Genomic DNA, 22,854 nt, shown 5'->3' on the forward strand with positions numbered 1-22,854 from the left:
TGTAGAAGGGCTTCCCCTTCTTCTACGGGGACAATGTTAAGTACCAGATAATAGAAATTGTTGACATATAACTTTGAGATGTGCCTGCCCCCCCACCCCCACCCCAATAGGAACTAAACCAAAAAGAGCTATTCAAAAACAATTCAAATTCATCTGTGTAGTTTCACCAGGAAACTTGAGGAGTCAGTTGATAAAGGGAATGTTTGATTAGGAGAGGGAAGCAGAGACAAAATAAAATACCCTTAATTCTTTCCAAGTCAACTAGGGTGTGACAGCAAATGGTGCTTATATCATCCAACTTTTTTGGTCTGTGCCTTTTGTCTCCTCCCTCTAGCTGCCTTTATCTGTGTGTCAAGAAATAGGAATGAGCCTGGCCAGTGTGCTCAGTGGTTGAACATTAACCTATGAACCAGGAGGTCATGGTTCGATTCCCTGCCAGGGCACATGCCTGGGTTGTGAGCTCGATCCCCAGTAGGGGGGGTGCAGGAGGCAGCTGATCAATGATTCTCCCCTATTACTGATGTTTCTCTCTCTCTCCCTCTCCCTTCCTCTCTGAAATCAATAAAAATATGTATAAAAGAGAAATAGGAATGACCACTCTAATACTGCATTCATATCTACATAAATGCACTTCATCAAAAATACCCACTATCAATGGAGAACACTTCAAACTCAGTAAGCGCATCCATTTCTTTTTTCTCCAAACCAAAACCAAAACCAAAACCACACTATATAACTTTCTAGGTAAAGTTATCATATCACAAAGCCCACCTAGTTTAAGACCACAGAGGTAAAATCCACAGGAGCATTTTGTTTTCAAGAGGCCAGATTCGATGCTTCCATAGAACCCTTCTCCAAGGCTATGAAAGACATTTGAAGGGAAAGAGAAGTCAGCCTACCTACTACACAGTAAAGAGGTATATAAAGATCATCATATCCTTTGCTAGAGGGCTTTCTCCAATTCCTACTTAACACACTCACACATACACTGATTAGACTATCTGAACTACACTTCTCAACATTTTAAAAAATGAAAATAAATAAAGGAATGATGGCGACTTTTGCTTTTTACACCCAAGGACTTTACACTTATTTCATTAACAAAACTTTTCTTTTCTCTTTGTTCTTATTTTAAAAGCAAAGACATATCTTTTTCCAACTGCAAGGCCTTGAAGCACAATAAAAGGCAAGCAAGGACCAAGGGAATCGAACCCTCCACTCAAGAATCACCAAACCAACAAAACCAAACAAAACCCAGATATCACCAACTGCTTCTGCCTCAGGACCAGGCTCCCAGTCTCTTAATAAGGCAGTACTGATGGCAAAGGCTGTGCACACTGCAGCAGTCTCTCCTTTTACTAACACACCATCTATTTACGTTCTGCTTTTCCTTTTTGTTCAAAGAAAAAGGAAATCACCACCCATTCATTCTTTTGCTTCTTCTCCATGATCTTGTGATTCCAATTTACATTTGATCTTGCTCCAGTATTCTGGTGGCACAGGAGCCTCGGGGTCATGTTCGGAGCAGCAGAGAAGGCCTTCCAGTGCAGAGGGGACCAGAGCCCCCTTCCCATGATCTTTACAGAAGGAACGTGGACAGAACTCACAGAAGGAAACAGCTGCACTGCTGCACTCATTGCACTGATGCCACGGGCACTCCCACTTTCCTAACGGGGTGGGCAGGAGGAGAAGAGCCCAAGTTAGTGCCTATCTTGATTACCCACGAAAAACCCAGGTTCCCACTTTCTCTGGAGACTGGTCAATTGAATACAACTCCAAATTTCAGCCAAACATTGGTCTGGCTGGATGAACCATTAGGTACAGATGTGAGATACTGCCCACAGTACTCACCTATCTATATATATAAAAGCCTAAGCAACTGTTAGGATGGGATGACTGGCCGGTAGCTATGACATGCACTGACCACCAGGGGACAGATGCTCAATGCAGGAGCTGCCCCCTGATGGTCAGTGCACTCCCACAGCCAACCTCCTGCTGCCGGCCAACCTCCCACGGTCCCTACCCCTGGCTGGCCAGCACCGATTGGCCCTGATTGCCAGCCAGGCCAAGGGACCCCACCTGTGCAAGAATTCATGCACCAGGTCTCTAGTGGTAACAGAAAGGAAAAACCAATCCTTGCTGGCTCACATGTATCCCAAATTTACAAACAGATTTTCACTAGCATAATTTTTGTTTGCTATGGTTGTTTGTCCTAGTCAATGATTCCTATTCCATGGCTCCACTAAGGACAGTGGAATATATTCTGAGTTACACATAGCTGGCAAAAATGCAAGTCTGAGAAACGGTCTTAAAGATCTCGCTTACCATATGGTGGCTGAGTCAGGTTAAGGCATAGGAGGTGGTATGCTTTGGGACAGTCCTTTTTATCACACATGACCAGCTCTCCACCATCTCCACATTGAAAACAGTAATCTTCATGCATCTGCTTTGATTCTGTTTTGATTTTTCGTCTCTTCTGCTTTAACTTAGCATTTCTTGCCCTTTCTTCAGTTGTTGCCACACATGTCGACTGGCAGGAAAAAAGGATCACAGTTTTAATGATCGTAATGCATGAAGCTTTACAGAGAAGGGAAAATCCTACAACACATTCATTTAATTTAATCTGTGGTTCAATTAACTAAAAACACCAGGAGGACTCATCCCATAAAATACCAAAATAAGCTGGTGTGGCTCAGTTGGTGGGGCTTTGTCCCATGCTCCAAAAGGTGGCCAGGTCAATTCCCTGTCAGGGCACATGCCCAGGTTATGGCTCAAACCCCAGTGGAGGGCATGTAGGAGGCAGCTGATCAATGTTTCTATCGCTTTCTCCTTCTCCCTTCCTCTCTCTCTAAAATCAATAAAAAATATTTTTAAAAAATTACAAGGACACTGAGATATAATTCACATACCATTAAAGTCACCATTTTATAAAATTAATTATCTTTTTAAAAAAATTTCTTTTAGAGAGAGAGAGAGAGAGGGGAAGGGAGAGAGAGAAACATAGATTTGTTGTTCCACTCATTATGCATTCATTGGTTGATTCTTATATGTGCCCTGACTGGGGATCAAACCCACAACTTTGGCATGTTGTGACTACACTCTAACTGAGCTACCTGGACAAAAGTCACCATTTTATAGTATACTAGAGGCCCAGTGCACGAAATTCGTGTGGGGGGGGCGGGGGGTGGCTCTCAGCTCAGCCTGCACCCTTTCGCAACCTGGGACCCCTTGGGGGATGTCTGACTGCTGGTTTAGGCCGATCCCTGTGGGCAATCGGACATCCCTCTTGCAATTCAGGACCGCTGGCTCCTAACTGCTCGCCTGTCTACCTGCCTGCCTGATCACCCATAACCACTCTGCCTGCCTGCCTCATCACCCCTGACCACTTGCCTGCCTGCTGACTGCCCCTAACCACTCTGCCTGCCTGCCTACCTGATTGCCCCTAACCCCTCTGCCTACCTGCCTGACCGGCCCTAACCACTCGCCTGCCTGCCTCATTGCCCCTGCCCACTTGCCTGCCTGCTGACTGCCCCTAACCACTCTGCCTGCCTGCCTACCTGATTGCCCCTAACCCCTCTGCCTACCTGCCTGACCGGCCCTAACCACTCGCCTGCCTGCCTGATCACCCCTAACTGATCGCCTGCCTGCCTGATCGCTCCTAACCACCTCTGCCTCAGGCCCTGCCGTGGCAGCTTTGTCCAGAAGGACGTCTGGAATGATGTCTGGAAGGTCGTTCAGCTGTCCGGTCTAATTAGCATATTACGTTTTTATTATTATAGATAATTAAGTGGGTTTTAGTATATTGTGAATTTAAAGTTTTCTAAAAGGATTTTGCTAACTTCAAATTCTATCAGAAATACAAATACATTTTCAGAAACTAACAGATCTTACTAAGATATGCTTCATTGGAAAGTCAGAGTCTAAACTCTGGGTAAACACCACTGAAGATCAGTGAATGAAACCAGGTACCCGTTTGCCAGTATTTTCCTGAGATGGTCATAAGCAAACTTCTGCAGTAGCCCCTCCATACTCCTCCTGGCTCAGGGCACGCCCCTGCACACTGACCTTGGGCCGCACTCCAAGAAAACCACTGCAGTTCTCTGCCCCACAGTGGCACTCCGTCCTGCCGTTGCCCAGGCAATCCAGGTTATAATTAAAAGTTAACTCCATTCCTAAAACAAAAGAGAAATAATTATTCATATTCAAGTCACGGGCAAGAAACTGCTGTCATAGACACTCTCGTAATGAAAAAAGGAGACATCAACTTTTCCCTCCCCCACATTCTACATCGAAGACAGTGATGGAAAAAAGAAAAAAGGCAAAAAAATATCTAGAGGAAAACATCCCGACCCACCCATGATTACAGCAAAAATAAATAGTCTACAAAAGTCGTCACATCCTTTTCATTGAAGTGGTCAAAAACTATGTAATAGAGACCAGGATTTGAAATCTCTGTTTAAGAAAAATGAGTTCTAGTTTAGCTCTCTTTTCTAAAGCTAATTTAAACTAGTTTCTAAATGAACAATATGTCTATGGAATTATGACCACCATACTGTTTCCAGTAATTAATGCCTTGTATTATGATCAGAAAAGAGTTCAAAGTTTAGGTTTACTATCTACACCAAAGACCCAGTGATTCAAATTAGGAGGCAAAGCTGGGCTTGAACAATCCACTATGAGTCTAGAAATACAACGGAAAGTTGCTACAAACTTAACAAAGGAGAAACTAAGATTTGCTGTTAAGATGCTGAATGAGTAAGAAAAAATGAAAACTCTGGCTTCAGAAGTGTTTTATGTCTAATTTGAAACAGAATGATCTTTCAAAATAAAACACCCCCCCCTCCCCCCAAACAAACCAAGAAACCCACTGATGTTAACACAGGCTTTTAATACTTTAAAAAAAGAAAACAAAAGCTTAACCATCTGGTTACGTTATATAGACAGCAATAATGTGGAGATTCAATTCAGAAAGATTGTGGATACAGAGAATTCTGTAATATCCTCTCTTACAGAAAAGCTCTTACTAGGCTCCCCTTTGCAGAATACAGATTTTTACTTCTTATTGGCAGATAACAATTCTAAATATAAAACTTTATCTTATTTGAATAAATATTTGAGCACCAAACCTTGAAGAATGTCCTGCTTTCAAAGGATATACTTGCTTCCTAGGGAGGGGGGCATGGGGAGCAAGTTACTTTTTTTACCTGCAGGAATATCACAAAGAGCAAAAAGTCCAACTCGAACGTCTCCATTCACTGTCCACTTTTGTGTTTCACAGTTTGGATTACAACTGTGGTTCATAAAGCGAGAGTAATTTCCTTTTGGGCCGGCATCAATTATACGGTCCTTCAGAAAGAAAAGAAAGGAAAGGTACCTTTGACATAAAACTAAAATATAAACATCTTAGAAACATCCAATGCAGTCAAGAGCCACCAGGCAGCAGCATTTTGCTACTAGCTGATGCCTGACAACTGCAAATCTGAAAATGTGGTGCTCTCTGTACATTTAGTAAGTTATCTACTTTCTCTCATGACTTTCAAATCAAAACAATCAAGATGAAGTGGAAACAAACAGACCGTAGAATAATGCTTAGAAGATTATCTGGTCTTTGGTTTAGGAAAAGTATTTCTGAGAGAGCTCTGAGTGCAGACAGCTCCTTGTGATGGGAACAAGGGTGCTGAGCTGTCGGCCCTCCTTTCCTGCTCTGAGCAGAAGCACAACTAGAACAGGGCTAGAGGCTCAGGGCTCAGGCCATGAAGAGCAAGTAGGAAAAATGAGAAATTTCTCTTCTGAATAAAGACTTGCAGACATGCTGTAACCGGTTTGGCTCAGTGGATAGAGCGTCGGCCTGCGGACTGAAAGGTCCCGGGTTCAATTCCGGTCAAGGGCATGTACCTTGGTTGTGGGCACATCTCCAGTAGGAAGTGTGCAGGAGGCAGCTGATCGATGTTTCTCTCTCATTGATGTTTCTAACTCTCTAGCTCTCTCCCTTCCTCTCTGTAAAAAATCAATAAAATATATTAAAAAAAAAAAAAGACTTGCAGACATGCTTGAGTGATTCTCTTTCTTTTTTGATTAGTAATAATCACACCTTGGATAAGCCTCACTGGCTATGATACTGCCACTATGCAAAGCAAATAATTTTTTATTTGTTCTAATTTTACTTGTAGTAAAGTCTAAAATACAATACAAACCTCCCCATTGGGCCCCTAAATTTAAATTCTGATAATCTGGATAAGCCCTATAAGATGGATCCTCCGAGTGTTGTAAAGATGGCTGGAGGGGTCACTGGCAGTGAAGATAGGATTTAGGAGCCAATCGACAATCTATATATATAAAAGCCCAGCAACTGTTATGGTGAAACGACCAGAATGACCGGTCGCTATGACGTGCATTGACCACCAGGGGGCAGATGCTCAACACAGGAGCTGCCCCCTGGTGATCAGTGTGCTCCCACAGCAGGAGCACCGCTCAGCCAGAAGCCGGGCTCACGGCTGGCGAGTGCAGCGGCGGTGGCAGGAGCTTTGCCTGCCTCCGTGGCAGTGCTAAGGAGCGGTGAACCAAGCGGTAAGGAGCAAGCAGGTGAGCGGTAAGGAGTGAGCAGTCAGGCGGTAAGGAGCAAGCAGGTGGGCGGTAAGGAGCGAGCAGGTGGGAGGGCAGTTAGGAACGAGGGGTCCTGGATTGCGAGAGGGCACAGGCTGGGCTGAGGGACACCGCCCCCCCCCCCATGCATGAATTTTGTGCATTGGGCCTCTAGTCATAAATAAATGGCATTGTATGTTTATGGAATATATATTCATGAAAGCTGTAAAAAGGTTCAAACAATACCATATGAGTTAAAATAATATTTCTTTTACATGATCTCCAGTTCTTAACTTTAATGACATTCTGACTCGATTTTAGGAATGGCCTGGAACACAGGAAACATGGGTACTAATCTTAGCTCTTCATTAAACTATAACAAGGTATTCAACCATTTACCATGGCTAGACCTCAGTTTCTTGTTCTCTGTAAATCAGAAGACCAGTGAAGAAATTGAATGAGATAATGGACACAGGGTGCATCAAATAGGACTTACAACTGCATGTATTAAACCAGCAGTTCTGTCATTTCTCTTATGACAGCATCCATTTCTCCTAACTCATTAAAAAAGTTTAAATGTGCAGAACAATTTTCAGAGTTAGAATTTTGGCTAAATCTGAATTTTAATGGTGGCTTATAACTTAGAATTAGAGCTCCTTCCCTCCTTCAGTGATAAAGCAACTGAGGGCAAGTTTTTCAGTGCCTAAGAGGAGCTGGGACCAGAATCCAGGTGTGTCAACCTTTCCTGCTTCACTCTCACTCGTAATGCTGTCTCATATGACCTGTGCAAGGCTGCAGCAAGCGTTCATTTTGTGCTCTGGTATAATTAGCACATTATAGTGGGAAGCACTCTGGCTACTGCTAATCATTATACTTTGCCTGAAAAAATCAAATTAGAGGAAACAGTTCAACCTAAGATCATGAAAACAAAAACAAACAAAGTAATTTTACCTTGGTGACAGTTAACATATAAAAATTGGTTACGCTGTTCTCGTGGGCTCGCTTGATTCGCAATCTGCATTCTTCTTCGTCAATTAATTCGCCAACATATTCATTTACAAATTCACCCTACAGAGAAGCATGCAGTATGTAAATGTGAAACCAATGTATTATATTAGAAAGCATTCCTTAACACAGCATGTATGATCCAAAAGAATTAACCAAAAAGAACCATAGAAATATAACTTCAACCATCAAAACAAATAGTTGCTATTATTCATGGGCATTCAGGTGGCACTATTTTTCTTGTACCAGTGCTGCAAAATATAATGATCTGCTTGTCTCTTTTTGCTGACAATATTATTTCAATAGTCCAAGTGACACAGTTATGGTCTATCACTGGGATCTGGGATAAGGCAACCTCGAGCCCTGAAACTGTACTATAACATTATAAACTATTTATTATGGTTTATATTTATTAGTCTATGAAAATGAATGAATATAGAAAAATTAAAGTGCTGATATCAAATATGAGTGCATGTGCCAAAACTTGATATACCACTGTGAATAAATATCTCTAGCTATTTTGTAAAAGAAATACTTTTGATGTCCAAAAGTGACAAACCGTTAACCTCAAAGAGTTGTTTACTGAACCACGAGCTGTAAATTAAACTGTGAACTAAAAGAAAATACAGACCTTAGAAAGTGCTAGAAATCTGTCCTTAAAGACGATAAAGAGAGGGTGTAATTCAGTGTTTATACATGTTTTCCAGTTTCTAAGAAGCCACCTCACAGCAGGAAGGGCATGCTTGACGCTGGCACACGGTCAGGATTTAGGTGTGAAGAGGGGACTCACTGTGTTTTCAGTTTCATATTTGGCATCTGTCCCCTAAATGCACCAAAAATCTTTCCCATGTTGCTACAAAGTCTTGATGATTCTGCTTTTCAGAGACCATATATTTCTAGCTGTTTTGTAAAAGATCAATTATCTTACACTAGCAATTCCTCAAGTGCTAAAGGGCAGATAATCCTGATTATATTTTCTTTTCTCTTGATTACAGTTGACCCTTGAACAAGATAGTTTTGAACTGTGCAGGTCTATTCACACATGGATTTTTTCAATAAATACCTGTACTATTTTCCATCCGTGGCTGGGAGCCCACAGATAGAGGCTGACTGTATGCACTGATGTATACCTTTTATACAGGGGACTTGAATATCCTCAGATTCTGGTGTCTGGAGGGGGCCTGGAACCAATCCCTTGTGCCACAACTTAAGTTTTGGGGGAGTCAAAAAAGTTCAACTATGTGTGTGGTCAGTGTCCCTAACCTGTGTGTATTCAAGGGTCAACTATATATCATGAATTAAGTAAATTAAAACACATTTTAGAATAAATACAACTACTATTAAAAGGTGTTAAAAAGACATTAAGCTATACAGTTTTCAGGATGACTCCAAACATTCCCCTGAAATCACAGGCAAAAAAATTTGTATGTGTGATATGCATGTGTGGGAAACTGATATAGGGTTAAGCCTCGGACTGACCTGTTGGCAAAGTCACAAACAAGTCCCAGCTTAGAGGGCACAGTCCTCTTAGCATAATTAGGCTTGACTTTATAACACTCCCTAGGTCTTATCTGGGAAGCTAATGGGCTGAGGAAGTGCAGGAAGTGTAACCATGGTCAAAACAAGTGAAACTCACAAGAATTGTGTAACTATGGTAACCACTGCCTTGTTTACCTCTGAGTATAAAAAGCTTGGTGAGGCCTGAGCACAGTGGAGGAAGTCCTTCCTGAGTTGGACTTGCCCGCCTGGTCCCCCAATATTCCTAAATTATCTCGTGTCTTTTCTTTTTCATTTGTGTGCAGCTCCTCTTCCAGACCCGGACCCTGAACCACGCAGGACGCGGAGGGAAACACTTACGACATGCATGGCATTAAAATAATATTAAAAAATTTGAATCACATAACATTTTACATGCTGATGGCCTTTGAGCAGCCCAATACACATATCCAATGCACTAGCAAGTCCTATTGGCTCTAACTTCAAAATGTCAGAAATCCACCCTCTTCTCTCCTGCACAACTACAACCCTAGTAGTCTATGCCACCATCATCTCTCTCTTGGATTATAATGGTCTCCTTTTTATTACTTTCCCCATTACCATAAATTCTCCATACTACAGCCAAAATTATTCTTTTGAAACTCAAATGTGGCAGACAGACTCTGAAGGTGGCCCCATGACCTCTGCTTCCTGGTGTTCACATGGCTCTGTGATCCTCTCCCCTCAAGTGAGCAGGACCTGTGACTTGCAATAGAGCATGACAAAGGTGATGGATATATGTGATTACATGAATCTGTTACATTATGACTTTAGCATACATCTTGCTGGCTGTAAGGAAGCAAAGAGCCATGTTGGGGAACTTCATTTGGCAAGGAATTGCAGGCAGCCTCCAGAGGACAACAAAACAGTAACAACAAATGAAACAAACAAAAACACCTGAAGCTCTCAGGCTTACAGCTGGCAAGGAACATAATTCTGCCAACAGCCATACAGGCAGGGAAGTGGATCCTTCCTTAGCCAAGGCACATGAGTGAGAATCCAGCCCTGGGCAGCATCCTGACTGCACCCTGAGAGGACCCAGCTAAGCATTGCCTGGACCCCTCACCCACAGGAACTCTGAGATAACCAAATGTGTGTTATATTTTAAGTTGCCAAGTTTGTGGTAACATTGTTATGCAGCAATATAAAACGAATACATCAAGTCTCAGATCAAATCAGTCCCTACTAAAATGCTCCAGAAATTTCCCATCCTGTGGCCTGTAACGCCCATATGATCTATAGCTTCTTTCCTATCCCCTACCTGCCACTCTTCTCCTTGCCATTCTTCTCCTGGTGCTTTCTTGTTGTTGCTGGAACATACTAAGGCATTTGTACTTGGTTTACTTTAGTCTGAAATACTCTTCTTGATATGTATCTCCGTGACTTTCTCCCTCACATATTCAGGTGAAATGTCCCCTTAGCCAATCAATCTAAGTAGCAATCCCAGTCACTAGCTATCCCCTCTGACAGCTTAGTTCTTTGCAGCATTTAGTGGTACTCAGCATTAGATATCTGTTCATCATTTGTCTTGTTCACTACTGTTTTTCCAGGTACTGCTGGAACAGTACCTGGCACATAGAAGCTTCACAAATATGTACCAAATGAATGAGTCTCATCACAAGCAATCTAACCTATAGAAACAGGTGCATAAAGAGAGATGACCAAGAATGTTCACTACAGAATTTTAAAAAATCTGTAAGTGTGTGTGTGTGTGTATATATATTTATTGGAAAATAGGTTATATAAATTATGGTACATAATTTGATACATTTTACTATGGAATACAGTGAGATTGTTTAACAAAAAGAATGAGTTGAAAAGACAAAAAAACAATAAAAAGAATGAGTTGAAATCTCTATGTACTGATATAAAAATATATGTATGATATATTAAGTGGGAAATATGTATGATCATATTTGTTTTAAAAACCCTACAAATACAGAATATATGAATATATATTTGCATATGTGTTAATACTTACAACTGCACAGAAAAAGTTCTAAAAGGCTACATACCAACCTATTAACAATGGTCATCTTTTGTGAGACCAAGAATTGAAGGATGAAGGAGGAATATCTTTCTTGTACTGATTTACTTTACTACATTATGTGGTATTTTTTAATCACAAAGGTGATTTTTTTAAAAGGTAGAAATATGACTCAGTGGCTGAGCGCCAACCTATAAACCAGGAGGTCACAGTTCGATTCCCGGTCAGGGCACATGCCTGGGTTTCAGGCTTGATCCCCAGTAGGGGGCGTGCAAGAAGAAGCTGATCGATATTTATCTCTCATCATTGATGTTTCCATCTCTCTCCCTCTCTCTTCCTCTCTGAAATAAATAAAAATATATATTTTAAAAAAAGTAATTACAAATTCTCACTAGGTCCACCTCTCTCAATGAATATATCTCCAAGTTCTATATATTGGCATTTGGCAAGCAGGGGTAGTGGGCAGAAGTGGGGCAGGGCAGGAACTTGTTATAAAATGCAGAAGATACTGTCCCAGATATTTCTGGGTGATACTGTTTTTAAGGACCCCAGGCCCTAGCTGGTTTGGCTCAGTGGATAGAGCATCGGCCTGCAGACCAAAGTCCCGGGTACAGTCAAGGGCATGTACCTTGGTTGCAGGGTCCTGTACAGGGCTCGTGCAGGAGGCAACCAATCGATGTGTTTCTCTCACATCTATGTTTCTCTCTGTCTTTCCCTCTCCCTTTCACTCTCCTTAAAAATGAATGGAAAAATATCCTGAGGTGAGGATAAACAATAATAATAATAATAACCTCAGGAGATTCTCAGAATCTCTAAAGTTTGAGAGCCTTTGAGTAGTAGGATATACTGGTGATTTTCATTTTTTTCCTTTGAGTTATTTGTATGTAGAAAATGTTCTGCAATAGACAGTGCATTTCTGTGTTAATCAAAGGGACTGTTTTGAAAAATTGCCTCAAAGTACTAAACTTGTTCCGGTTGCTTTTGGGTATATAATCTAATTTGAGACTAGCAGCAACCCTGACATGTGTATGGCAGGGATTACTATGTCTATTTCAGAGATGAGGAAACTGAGGCCAGGGAGGCTGACTGACGTGGCCACGGTTTCACAGCTAATGCATTATGACACTGGAGCAAAGTCCTGGGTTTTGCCTTTACTAGGTCTTTTACATCCAGGTCTATTTTGCTTAACAAGTAAAATAATACTTTAAACAGAAAATGACCCATGTCCCTTCTGCTTTTTATGACTGATCATAAGACAACCAAAGTTTTGTATGTTTTATCACTACCACTTCCTATAGCTTCTTTGCCTAAGAAGTGCCAAACTCTCAACTTGGGAAATTTCAAGATTCTACCAGGAACCACCATACATTTCATCCCCATTGAAGCTTCTCTGAGAGGTACAGGCCCTGATCTGGCTCCGACCACCAGTGCCCCCGCCCCAAGTTACCTTCTTAATGCTCCTTTTGGTCCTGAGGCCCCAGCCTCTTCGCTCCGTTTTGATGATTTCTGCATCAGGGTAGAGCCTCTTTGTGAAGCACTGGTTCTGGCAACGATCTCCGGCTGGGCACACCTGCGGGTGACACTCGTACTGCAGCATTCTGTTCAGGCACTCGGATTCTAAGCCGCAAGGGTTCTCATCGGCTGGCTTGCAGTTACAACGGGGAATCTCTGACAGGTCTGCAACCTGGATCTGTACCTTTCCTATGACTTTGTTAGCCTAGAAAACAAAATCACAGATGAGGGGGAGGAATTTAAACAGAACACCCGAAACTTCCACCATGCTGTTCTTGGCTCTGCTACTGCCTTGCAGCATGACTACGAAAAGCTCGTTATCGTAATAGCAATTTCCCCACAAATAAACTAAGAATAAGAACTGCCTCTTCTTAGTTGGCAAAAATACCAAAAACTTGATGTGAATTCTCATTTAGCTGTTCTGTGTATTTCTCCTTCTACTAGTTCAGTGGTTCCCAAACTTATTTGGCCTACCACCCCCTTTCCAGAAAAAATATTACTCAGCGCCCCCTCGAAATTAATTTTTTTTAAATTTTAATAGCAATTAAACAGAAAGATATATGTATTAATGTTTCTACCTTTTTCGTAAAATATATTAAAGAAAGGTGTAAATTAGAAACATTGAAGTTTGAAATTATGAAACTATTTATTAAACTCAGAATAGAAAGGTAATACAAAAAAAGTTAAAACAAATGCACCTGTGGCCATCACCGCCCCCCTGGATCGCTGCAGTGCCCACTAGGGGGTGGTAGCGCCCACTTTGGGAATCACTGTACTAGTTGATGGAAATAGCATAACTGGGAACAACTCTGACTGTCTGGACGAAAGGGGCCAATCTCTCTATTCTCATTTGGTGGCAGGATAACCTGGTAGAGCAGGCACAGGATTCCCCATCAAACATGTCGCTCCCAGGTGCCAGAGCGCTTATCTGCGACCTCATCCCCACAGCACACAGCTCCCGCTCCCAGCTCCCTCGCTCCCATCTGACTATGACATTGCTAACAAAAGCTCTGTTTGTTTTACAGAAGATTGGGTGAAAATTAGCAAAAGTTTTCACAAGTCAAAACGGGCTTTCTCACTACTAAGAGAATATTGCGCTTCGTCTTGCCCGTCAAATACCAATCTCTCAGGGTAGAGACTCACTTTGATGTGTTTGTAAGGAGGAGGTTTTCTTGAGTTTTTTTCAATCTCTAGTGCTTCTTTACTTTCTCTTTGTGCTTTCAACTCCTGGAAACGTTTTGCAGCTTCTTCCAGAGCTGCCAATAAGACCAAACAAAGTATATAAATGCCAACAAACAAACAAACAAATAAACAATACCTGTTAGGAGAGCAGTTTTACTCTGCCTTCACAATGCACTGAATAGGGCTGCTTTTTTCTTTTTAAAATCGTTTCTGGAAATAACCACTTACCAGCAGGATAGGGTAGCACTGAAATAGGATATGACTCACTGTTGGCTGAACACTGCTCTGTGCAAACTGCAGCCTCAGAGATGAGGTTCTGCTTCCGTGATCAGAGGCTTCCACGTGAACCCAAGGGGAGCCTTTCACCTGGAACTAGCTTTAAATTCACTTTGCTCTCGCCCAGAAAGCCAAACTTCCTGGTACCTTGTTGCAAAACCAGTTGTAAGGCTCTCCATGAGAAGCTCTGTTACTCTTCTGTGGTAAAGGAGCTTCATGTGATTAAGAAAACTATTCCCAGAAAAATCTATGTCTAGAAAGATCACTGAAGAAACTCCGTTCACTTACTCAGCAGAGCCTACCAAACTGAAAATGTTATTTTTCTAATTGATTAGATTCTGACATGGTTCTAATGGGGTTAACCTGGTGAAAATTCTCTACTACCAGAAATATGTCATATGTGAGGTGGAAGATGTTGAGAAATTAACACTGAATTCTTAGTTTTGAGCCATTGTAAACATCATTCCAACTTACCTTTTTTGAAGGTCTTGTTAATACTAGTCTGTCCCTCAGCAAAGCTTTTGTCTCCTTCAACATAAGGGAACACTCTGCCCTGGTGCACCCAATAGTAGTCATGAGAACCAAAGAAGAACACAGGGAAGTCCCCCAAGTTATGCTTAAGGCCCTGGATGTTCAGTGGCACAGACCTGGGATTGCAGATCTCTGCTGGCCACCATCTGAAAACAAAAACAATTTTAGACCAAGGGTATGAAAAACAGACTATTCTTTACAGGGCTGGCAGGAGGGAATAAGAGGTTTTATACCGTGACATTTTCATTCAGACTCTAAGGACACAAAATACCTTGATCATCTTTAATCTTGCTCAAACCACACAGCATTTAAAATCATATTAATGAATTTATTAATGAAATAGTGAACAAAGACTAAACAAACTAGGCCCTAAACATCCAATCCAGGTACTTTCTTTAAAAAATTAATATCTCATATTTATAAAGAATATATATCATGGAAATATAAGCTATAAAGCATAATAAAATAATACTTAACCCACTACCCACCTTAAGAATTAGAAATTACCAATATCATTCCGAACCAAATTTCTATCCTAGAAAAGTTGTTTTTCTCCAAACTTGGCATTCTTAAACCAACATCGTCCTCCAATGTGTAAAAGTTTATTTCTAGTAGTCAAGGGGCTCATTTGAGAATAAACTGATGCTATAGCAAAGAATGACCATTCCCATTCAAATGAGCATTTTCTGACTATTCACTCAGGGTAAATACTTTCTGGTCAAATGTACTAGGCTTATGTCAGTGTGTATTTCAGAAGCTAATTCATCTTGGATCACAATAAACGTGGACTTTGGGACAGAATGAAACAGAACTGTTTCATGCCATGATGACTGAAACCACAGCAATCTCTAAATGAAACCATCTGTGAGGCGCATGCGACAATTTCCAGCAACTGGGCGAGTCAGCAATTGAAAGGTGGAGCTTTTATAGTATGTAAAACCATCAATATGAACAGTAAACATACACAAACTTAAAATTTGTCAGCCACTTATTTTATAGGTGCCTAATAAAACCATTTATCTAATGAATAATTGTATTATTTAGAAGCTAAATGACAGCATGGCCACACTCTCAGGGTCACAGTGCAGAACTTGAATATGCTTCATCTAAAAGGTACCTGCTGTCCATCTAAGAATTAATGAAAAACATGGGCAAGAGCCTGTGCTCAAATTGTTCAAACAAAACAAACCACTGTTTTGTGTAATCAGTGTTTGGTTTCCCTCAAAGTGGACTAGGAAATGGCTATTTCTAAACCATTTAAAGGCAGGTAAGTATGTACATGAGGACTGCACTCATGGGGTCAGGAAGAGGCACACTCTGTGCCAGGGGTTGTTCCAGGTCCTCGTATTTCCCCCAGGAAGCTGCACATGGGAGCAACTAGTTACTGAAAAGAAACAGCTTCATGTGGCCCAGCTGGGCCTGACTGGAAAAAATACATTAAGACTTAGTTCATGGATGGAAGTCTCTGCAGAACATACAAGAAGAATCTGATCTGCATATAAATCTCACTGGGTTGTGAACTGGAGAACTGCTTTGGGGTTCTTTAAATGCAATGTAATTAAAACTTAAGTATTTAAGTTAAGGCAAAGATCTTTTTACATTCATAACTTCTTAATAAAGAAAATATATAATGTACAACATGGTGACTATAATTAATAATACTGTATTATATATTTGAAAGTTGCTAAGAGAGATTTAAAAATTCTCATCAGGAGAACAGAAAATTGTAACTATGTATGGAGAAGAATGTTAACTAGACTTATTGTGGTGATCATTTCACAATACTATATACCAGTGATGGCGAACCTATGACACGCGTGTCAGAGGTGACACGCGAATTCATTTTTTTGGTTGATTTTTCTTTGTTAAATGGCATTTAAATATATAAAATAAATATCAAAAATATAAGTTTTTGTTTTACTATGGTTGCAAATACCAAAAAATTTCTATATGTGACACGGCACCAGAGTTAAGTTAGGGTTTTTCAAAATGCTGACACGCCGAGCTCAAAAGGTTCGCCATCACTGCTATATACAAATACTGAAACAATATGTTGTACAACTGAAACTACTATGTCAACAATATCTCAAAAAAAGCCCCCCAAAATTAAATATAAAGAAAATATTCTGAAATTTACTTGAAGAGCTAAAGGTTTCTTATATTGTTTTAGGTATTTGTTATCCAGGAATGTCTTATCTAGTAATTGTCAAACCCATGCCCTCCCACCCCCAAATATATATATATATATTTTAATTATAAAAGCAGAGTTTCTTTTAAAAATAAAACAATGCACAAATGTATAACAGAAAAACTGAAAATGCCTCTCCTTGTAATCTCATGCCTAACACTATTAACATTACATGTGTTTCTTTCCAGGTATTAAAAACATATTATATCTAGAGCTACAATTTTTAAAAACTGTATAAATACATGGAAAGATAATGTACATACTGTTTAACATGTTTTCTAAATTCAACTATATAGTGGATATCTTCCTATGTTACTATACAGACCTGCATTATTCTTTTATTGGCTTCAAGATACTCTACAATATGGATATAGTATAATTTATTTGACAAATCCCTTATGGACTAAGCATTTGGGTTATTTCAAATAATACCACAATGAGTACCCCAACAAATACATTTTTGCCTGTTTGTCCAATATTTTTTCCTTAGATAAATTTCTTGAAAGGGAAGCGCTGGGTCAAGAAGTATACAGAGTTACAATTTTAATACTCATTTCCCTATGCCCTCCCTGGCCGCAAAATTATTACTCTTTTATATCTCTGCCAATCTGTTAAGGGGGGGGGGGCTCTTTGTTTTTATTGAACATTTATTTTTTAGTAAGGCTGGGCATTTTTCACGTTTATTTTCCATTTGCTATTCTTTTGCAAACTGGCTCTTTCTCTTCTTTGTCCTTTTTTTTTTCTAGATAAGGTATTTGTCTTTTCTCATTGAAAGTAGAATAGCAAACACTTTATCCTGGTTTGATATTTGCTTTTTAAAACTTTATAATATCGTTTGCCATACAGTATAAAATTGTTTATGTATTCAAACTGTCCATCTTTTTAGGACTTGGAGATTTCTTGTCATATGTTAAAAAAATAGTGGGAGGGCTTCTCAATGCCACTTATCTCAGCTAAATAACAAAGATTTTAAAGTTAAACAGATAAGCAAGCAGCATATTTAAAACAGAGAAAACAACATAGCCCTTGCTAAAAGGAATTACAGTATGTCTGAGATTCTATAGAAATATATCTTACTTAGGATTCTAATTGAAAAGTAGAATTCTCTTGAACAGTATCTATTTTCTTAGAAAAATGATAAACTTATACCTCAAAATGCAGATTGCAGAGTTTTAAAAAATATGTCACTATTCTTGTGCAGTGAAGGCTTGTAAAAAAAACAGGCTTCTTAAAAGGAGAAAGTTTTATTAAAATAATAGTAACCACACATACTTCTTACTCATTCTCTTAAGAGCTAAAGGCTCTTAATGAAACAATCTCTCTCTTTAAATCCTAAAATGCTCTCTTTTTGCACACAGGTTAAAGTATGGACCAGATTAAGGGGCAAAGAGGGCTATTTTGGCCAGGGAAAAACTTGATTTTATTAGAAATCACAGATCAATATAAAGTTAATTAGGGCACAAAGAAAACATCTTCTCCATTAATGACATAAGACTTTTTATTCCAAAATCTAGTAGTACATAGTTCATTAATATAAAACAACTTTTGGAACTTAAAAACAAAAGCCAACCAACCAATCAAAAAAAATTCCACAACTAACCTTCTCAATCTTGTAAAAACCCAGACTCAAAATATGTTTCTTGCCCAGCTGGTGTGACTCAGTGGATAATCGTTAACCTATGAACCAGAAGGTCCCGGTTTGATTCCCGGTCAGGGCACATGCCCGGGTTGTGGGCTCCAATCCCCTGTAGAGAGCGTGCAGGAGGCAGCTAATCAATGATTCTCTCTCATCATTGATGTTTCTTTCTATCTCTCTCTCTCCCTCTCCCTTCCTCTCTGAAATCAATAAACATATTTTAAAAATAAAATAAATATATGTTTCTTCTCTCTCTCTCTTTTTTAAGGAAGTAGCTCTGCTGTTCTACCTGTCTGCTAGCCAGTTTGTAACACAGTTTATGAACCTAGGTCTAAACAATGATTGAATACTTCCTCTTTGTCCTTGGAAAAACTTGCCTGTAATTTCCCAATTTGACCCAAACAATCTGCTTGTAATGCAGTTTCTTGCCAGCTTTACAGTCATTACAATTCCAGCAGCCTTCTGGCATTTCTATGCTCAGGCATTCTGGATGGAAGGAAGCTGGGCACGATTCACAGCAGAGCAATCTTCCACCTTGAAACAAATAAACAGTCTTAATAACTGAGAAAAGAGGAAAGAGAAAAAGAAAGAAAAAGGAGAAAATTATCATTTAAGTGCATTAACTTTGATTCAAATTGGGGGAAAATAACGAAGGATGAAGTCATATCTATGGTGACGGATTAAAATAGAAAGCAAATGAACAGATTTTGCTTCTTCCCTTTTCAGAACTTCAATGGCCAGAAACTCAGCTTTTGAATAGGAAGAGAAACATTATTGTACTCCTTACCCCTGTAAAACGTGGGCTATTGAGCTATCCGTTTAGTAGGAAGTTAAAATTCCTAAAATATGACAAAATAGGTGTATTAAAAATCTTTAGACTGAGTAAATTTGAGAGCAGATTTTCAAAGAAATATGTAGCAGCTTACTTTCTTTTCTCCTTGAGAGCTAAGAAAGAAAGCAATGGTCATCTTTGTATTTTAATCCAGTGCCATAGTCGACTAGATCACTTTATAATTAAATTAGCAAGAATGAAAATAGGCAATAGGTTGATCAGTATTTCTTACTTCCCATAAAAGGATACAAAAAAGCCAAAGGATTGCACTTGCTCAAGGTGATGATTACATATATCATCATTACCTTTTTAGTGAAGATAAAGTCAAACAAGCTATAGAGCAGTGGTTTGCAATTTTTTCATCACCAAGGATCCCCTTCCCTTCCCTCATGAACCTATATGCTTCCAATATTTTATCAACCAAAAATAAAATCCAAAAACAAACCCCTACACTAAAAAATAACATTTTTCTGATGTTATTAACCAAAGAAATATAAAACTGCCAATCAGAGCTTCTGAATCCAATAACAAAACTAGCATTATCACACTGTATTATTTAAATCATAGCCAAATATAAAGAAACTCATGCAGCCATAGTTTGTGTGCTTCTATTAGATTTTCTGAAATATTAAGAATAGTTCAAAAATGTTATTTACATGAGTCTTTTCTGACTTCATATTGAGAACCACTGCTTTATAGTATAAAATTAAGTAAATATCAGTGTAGAATGAAGTGCTACACGCAAGGAGATCCCTCCAACTTGCCTAGAAAAATCCTCTCCTTTTAAATACATAAAATGATCTCTGGATTAAGACCAAAACAGGTGTGGCTAACAAAACAAAATAATATTACTAAATGCAAAGAAATGAAGAAGATGGGGGAGGGGAAGATTAGGTATTTCTAATAGGTATTTCAACAAGTGATGGAAAAGGATGTTAACTAATGAAGATGAAATATGATAAAGACATTTACTGCAAAAAAAAATCGTCTTCCCATTGGAAAATCAGGTCTATAACCCACAAGTACACTAAGATTTAAAGTCTCATTAGCTAAAGGGTAGGAGCCTTCTTTATAACTTTATCAAATCACATGCTCCAACCTTTTGAAGGTTAGCTATCAATTTTCCAGAAAATCTTATCTAACTGCAGACATTCAAACTTCTGATTGTCATAAAAACAAAAAGAAAAAATCCATATACAATCAATGATGAATTAAATTACTATATTTCCTCTGCTTAAAAGCTTTTTCTTCAATCATTGGGATTTGTTCCTTTGTCTGCAAATCTTAATATGGATTAATAGTTCCAATTCCCCAACCTAGAGATTAGCTGTCTGAGTGCTCTTAGCCTAGGAATTCTTCTGTAAGTTTAAACTAAAATGAGAAAGCCCATTTTTACAACAGAAAGAAATAACCAATAGAGAGAGCAGCCTTTGCAAATAGCTTTTAGAGGGCATGTCATTCTTAGAGCTGACGGGGAAAAGTCAGGCTGGCCATTTTTAATATTATGGAATAGTCCTGAATTTTAAGTCTTATTTCAGAGGAAATACAGACCGAGAGTTATCAGTGAAAGTCATCATGATTTTTTGACAAAAAACAAAAACAACAGAAAAATAGGGAAATAGAAAAATAAAAATGTAAACAATCCACCTTGGTGCTATGCAAGAAGACTGCTTTAGGATGCATGAAAAGATGTGGTTCAAGCTAAGCAAACAGAGGGCTCAAAATAATTTCAATTTATGTCAAGGTCAATACCAAGTACTGAAAACAAAATAAGCAACAATTGAATTAATCTCATTTCAATGGCACCAGCAGGAATATAAGGCATTTCCTAAAACGTCTCAGGCAGTCTAATTTTATTGCATTATGGAGTTAGTCAAGCCTATGCCCATCTTTGTTTTGGAAGTAGGTGGTGTCACCAGTAAGGTGACTTCAATGGAAAACTGTGACTTCAATGGAAAACAAAGAAAAAAACCTAATACCTCTCCAACATACTTCTCCAGGTTCTAATCAGCTTGCTTAGTTATACTTCCTTTTAGTCATGGGTTGCCTCTTAAGAATTCTGACAAAGAACAAAGATACATCAAGCAGGCAACACAAAGGGAAAAAAAGAGGCCCATTTCCAATGTACACACTGTATTAGGTATGAATTAATTTTTCTTTAAAGAATCTGCACTTGGCCCCCAGATCATAATGGGAATGCATACAGGAAAAGGCATTCACCTTCCAGGTTATTTAATTTACTTGCTGAGACAGTAACTTCCCAAATAATACATTATTGTTAAATCACTTTTCACCTTTATTACAAGTATGCTATGTAAAGCTAAACACAGAAGATTTTCTTCCACAGACTAAATTAACTGGGAGAATATAAATATACATGTAGCTCCTGATTCTCTGTGGATAATAGGTTATCTATAAGCAATTCTTCAGCTCACCTGGGCTGCCTTTCAATATCCAATATTTGGGGTACCCTCCCCAGCTGCCCACCAATTATCCTGAGAGAAGGACAACTAGTTTTCATAGCAACTGAATAAAACATTTAAGAAACAAAATGATAGAATGTATTCTAAAATAAAACCTTTAAGTATCAGTATCTTTATTTCCCTCTATTTAACAACCTATCTTACTATTTAGTTAAAAGTCAGTAACAAATTATATTGTGTCTATTCTATTCTAACATGAATGTTAGTTCTACATCAGGCAAAAGAGAAAGAGCCCTTAGACTATTCCTCTACACTAAGCAAAATCCAAGTCTTTCCATTTTAATAGCCCATAGATCTATAAAATGTGTGAAAATTTATTCAAGGAGAAGAGTAAGTAAAAATTTGCAATAAATGGAATTATTTTAAGCCCTTTTTAATAAATTTGCAGCCATATGAAGACAGTTACAACCACCACGGTAGAAAAGCAACAGATGGTGCTTGACAGGCATACATTTCCCCCCTTCATTAAAAAAAAAAATAGGAAATGCAAAAAGAAAGCAAGAGATAAACTATTTTGATTATTACCTTTCTCATATTTCTTTTTGGAAGCTGACGAAGAAGGAATCATAGGTAATTTCATCAACTCTGCACGATTTGATTCATTCAGTAGGTAGTGGGACTTATAGGCATATGAACTGAACATGGGGTCTGAATGATCCTGAACTATCAGCCCTATACGAAACAAACAGAAAGAGATGAACTGTAATGAAACTACCCATGATTCCATGAGGAGAAAAAATAAACCAATCCCTATTATGTAGCTGTGCTTAAAGTTGGGAGGAAAAAAGAAAGTATGAAGAAAAAGAAAGATCTGACAGAAAAAGCTATCTATAGTTATTAAAGGGAGTTTAAATGACTCAATGCCTTATTCCCTACATAGAAACCTATATACCCAGCAGAAAACTCCAAATTAATTTTGAAGATGTAAACTGCATTTAACATCATATGAAAAACTCTCTATGAAAAATAAAACCACATTCCTTAATATTTAGAACTCCTATAATGACAATCCAGACAACAAAATAACGTATCACTTGACTGCTAGAAATGAGAACTATATCAATAATATAGAACCTGATCTACCTTCAATGTATCAAGTAGCAC

At 38.9% G+C, this 22,854-nt stretch overlaps 1 protein-coding gene across 7 annotated transcripts in view; it reads right to left on the reverse strand.

The window, feature by feature from the left end:
- Positions 1–1,269: 1,269 nt before the first annotated feature.
- The window catches only part of WHSC1L1 (Wolf-Hirschhorn syndrome candidate 1-like 1), a 102,921-nt gene continuing 81,336 nt past the window's right edge, over positions 1,270–22,854 (reverse strand). For 5 of the 7 annotated variants that reach the window (XM_014536328.1, XM_014536308.1, XM_014536316.1 and 2 more), the window contains 10 exons: positions 22,276–22,422; positions 18,813–18,996; positions 14,555–14,757; positions 13,766–13,878; positions 12,558–12,827; positions 7,534–7,650; positions 5,205–5,346; positions 4,066–4,172; positions 2,326–2,530; positions 1,270–1,667 (listed from right to left, as the gene is read on the reverse strand). In XM_014536328.1, the coding sequence (XP_014391814.1) occupies positions 1,426–1,667; positions 2,326–2,530; positions 4,066–4,172; positions 5,205–5,346; positions 7,534–7,650; positions 12,558–12,827; positions 13,766–13,878; positions 14,555–14,757; positions 18,813–18,996; positions 22,276–22,422 (1,730 nt within the window). In that variant the 3' untranslated portion in view covers positions 1,270–1,425. The remainder of the gene's footprint in view (positions 1,668–2,325; positions 2,531–4,065; positions 4,173–5,204; positions 5,347–7,533; positions 7,651–12,557; positions 12,828–13,765; positions 13,879–14,554; positions 14,758–18,812; positions 18,997–22,275; positions 22,423–22,854) is intronic. The other 2 variants (XM_005856430.2, XM_005856431.2) reach the window with 2 other exon arrangements.

The sequence above is a fragment of the Myotis brandtii genome, unplaced genomic scaffold (assembly GCF_000412655.1).
Source record: "Myotis brandtii unplaced genomic scaffold, ASM41265v1 scaffold103, whole genome shotgun sequence".
NCBI classification, from domain to species: Eukaryota; Metazoa; Chordata; class Mammalia; order Chiroptera; family Vespertilionidae; genus Myotis; species Myotis brandtii.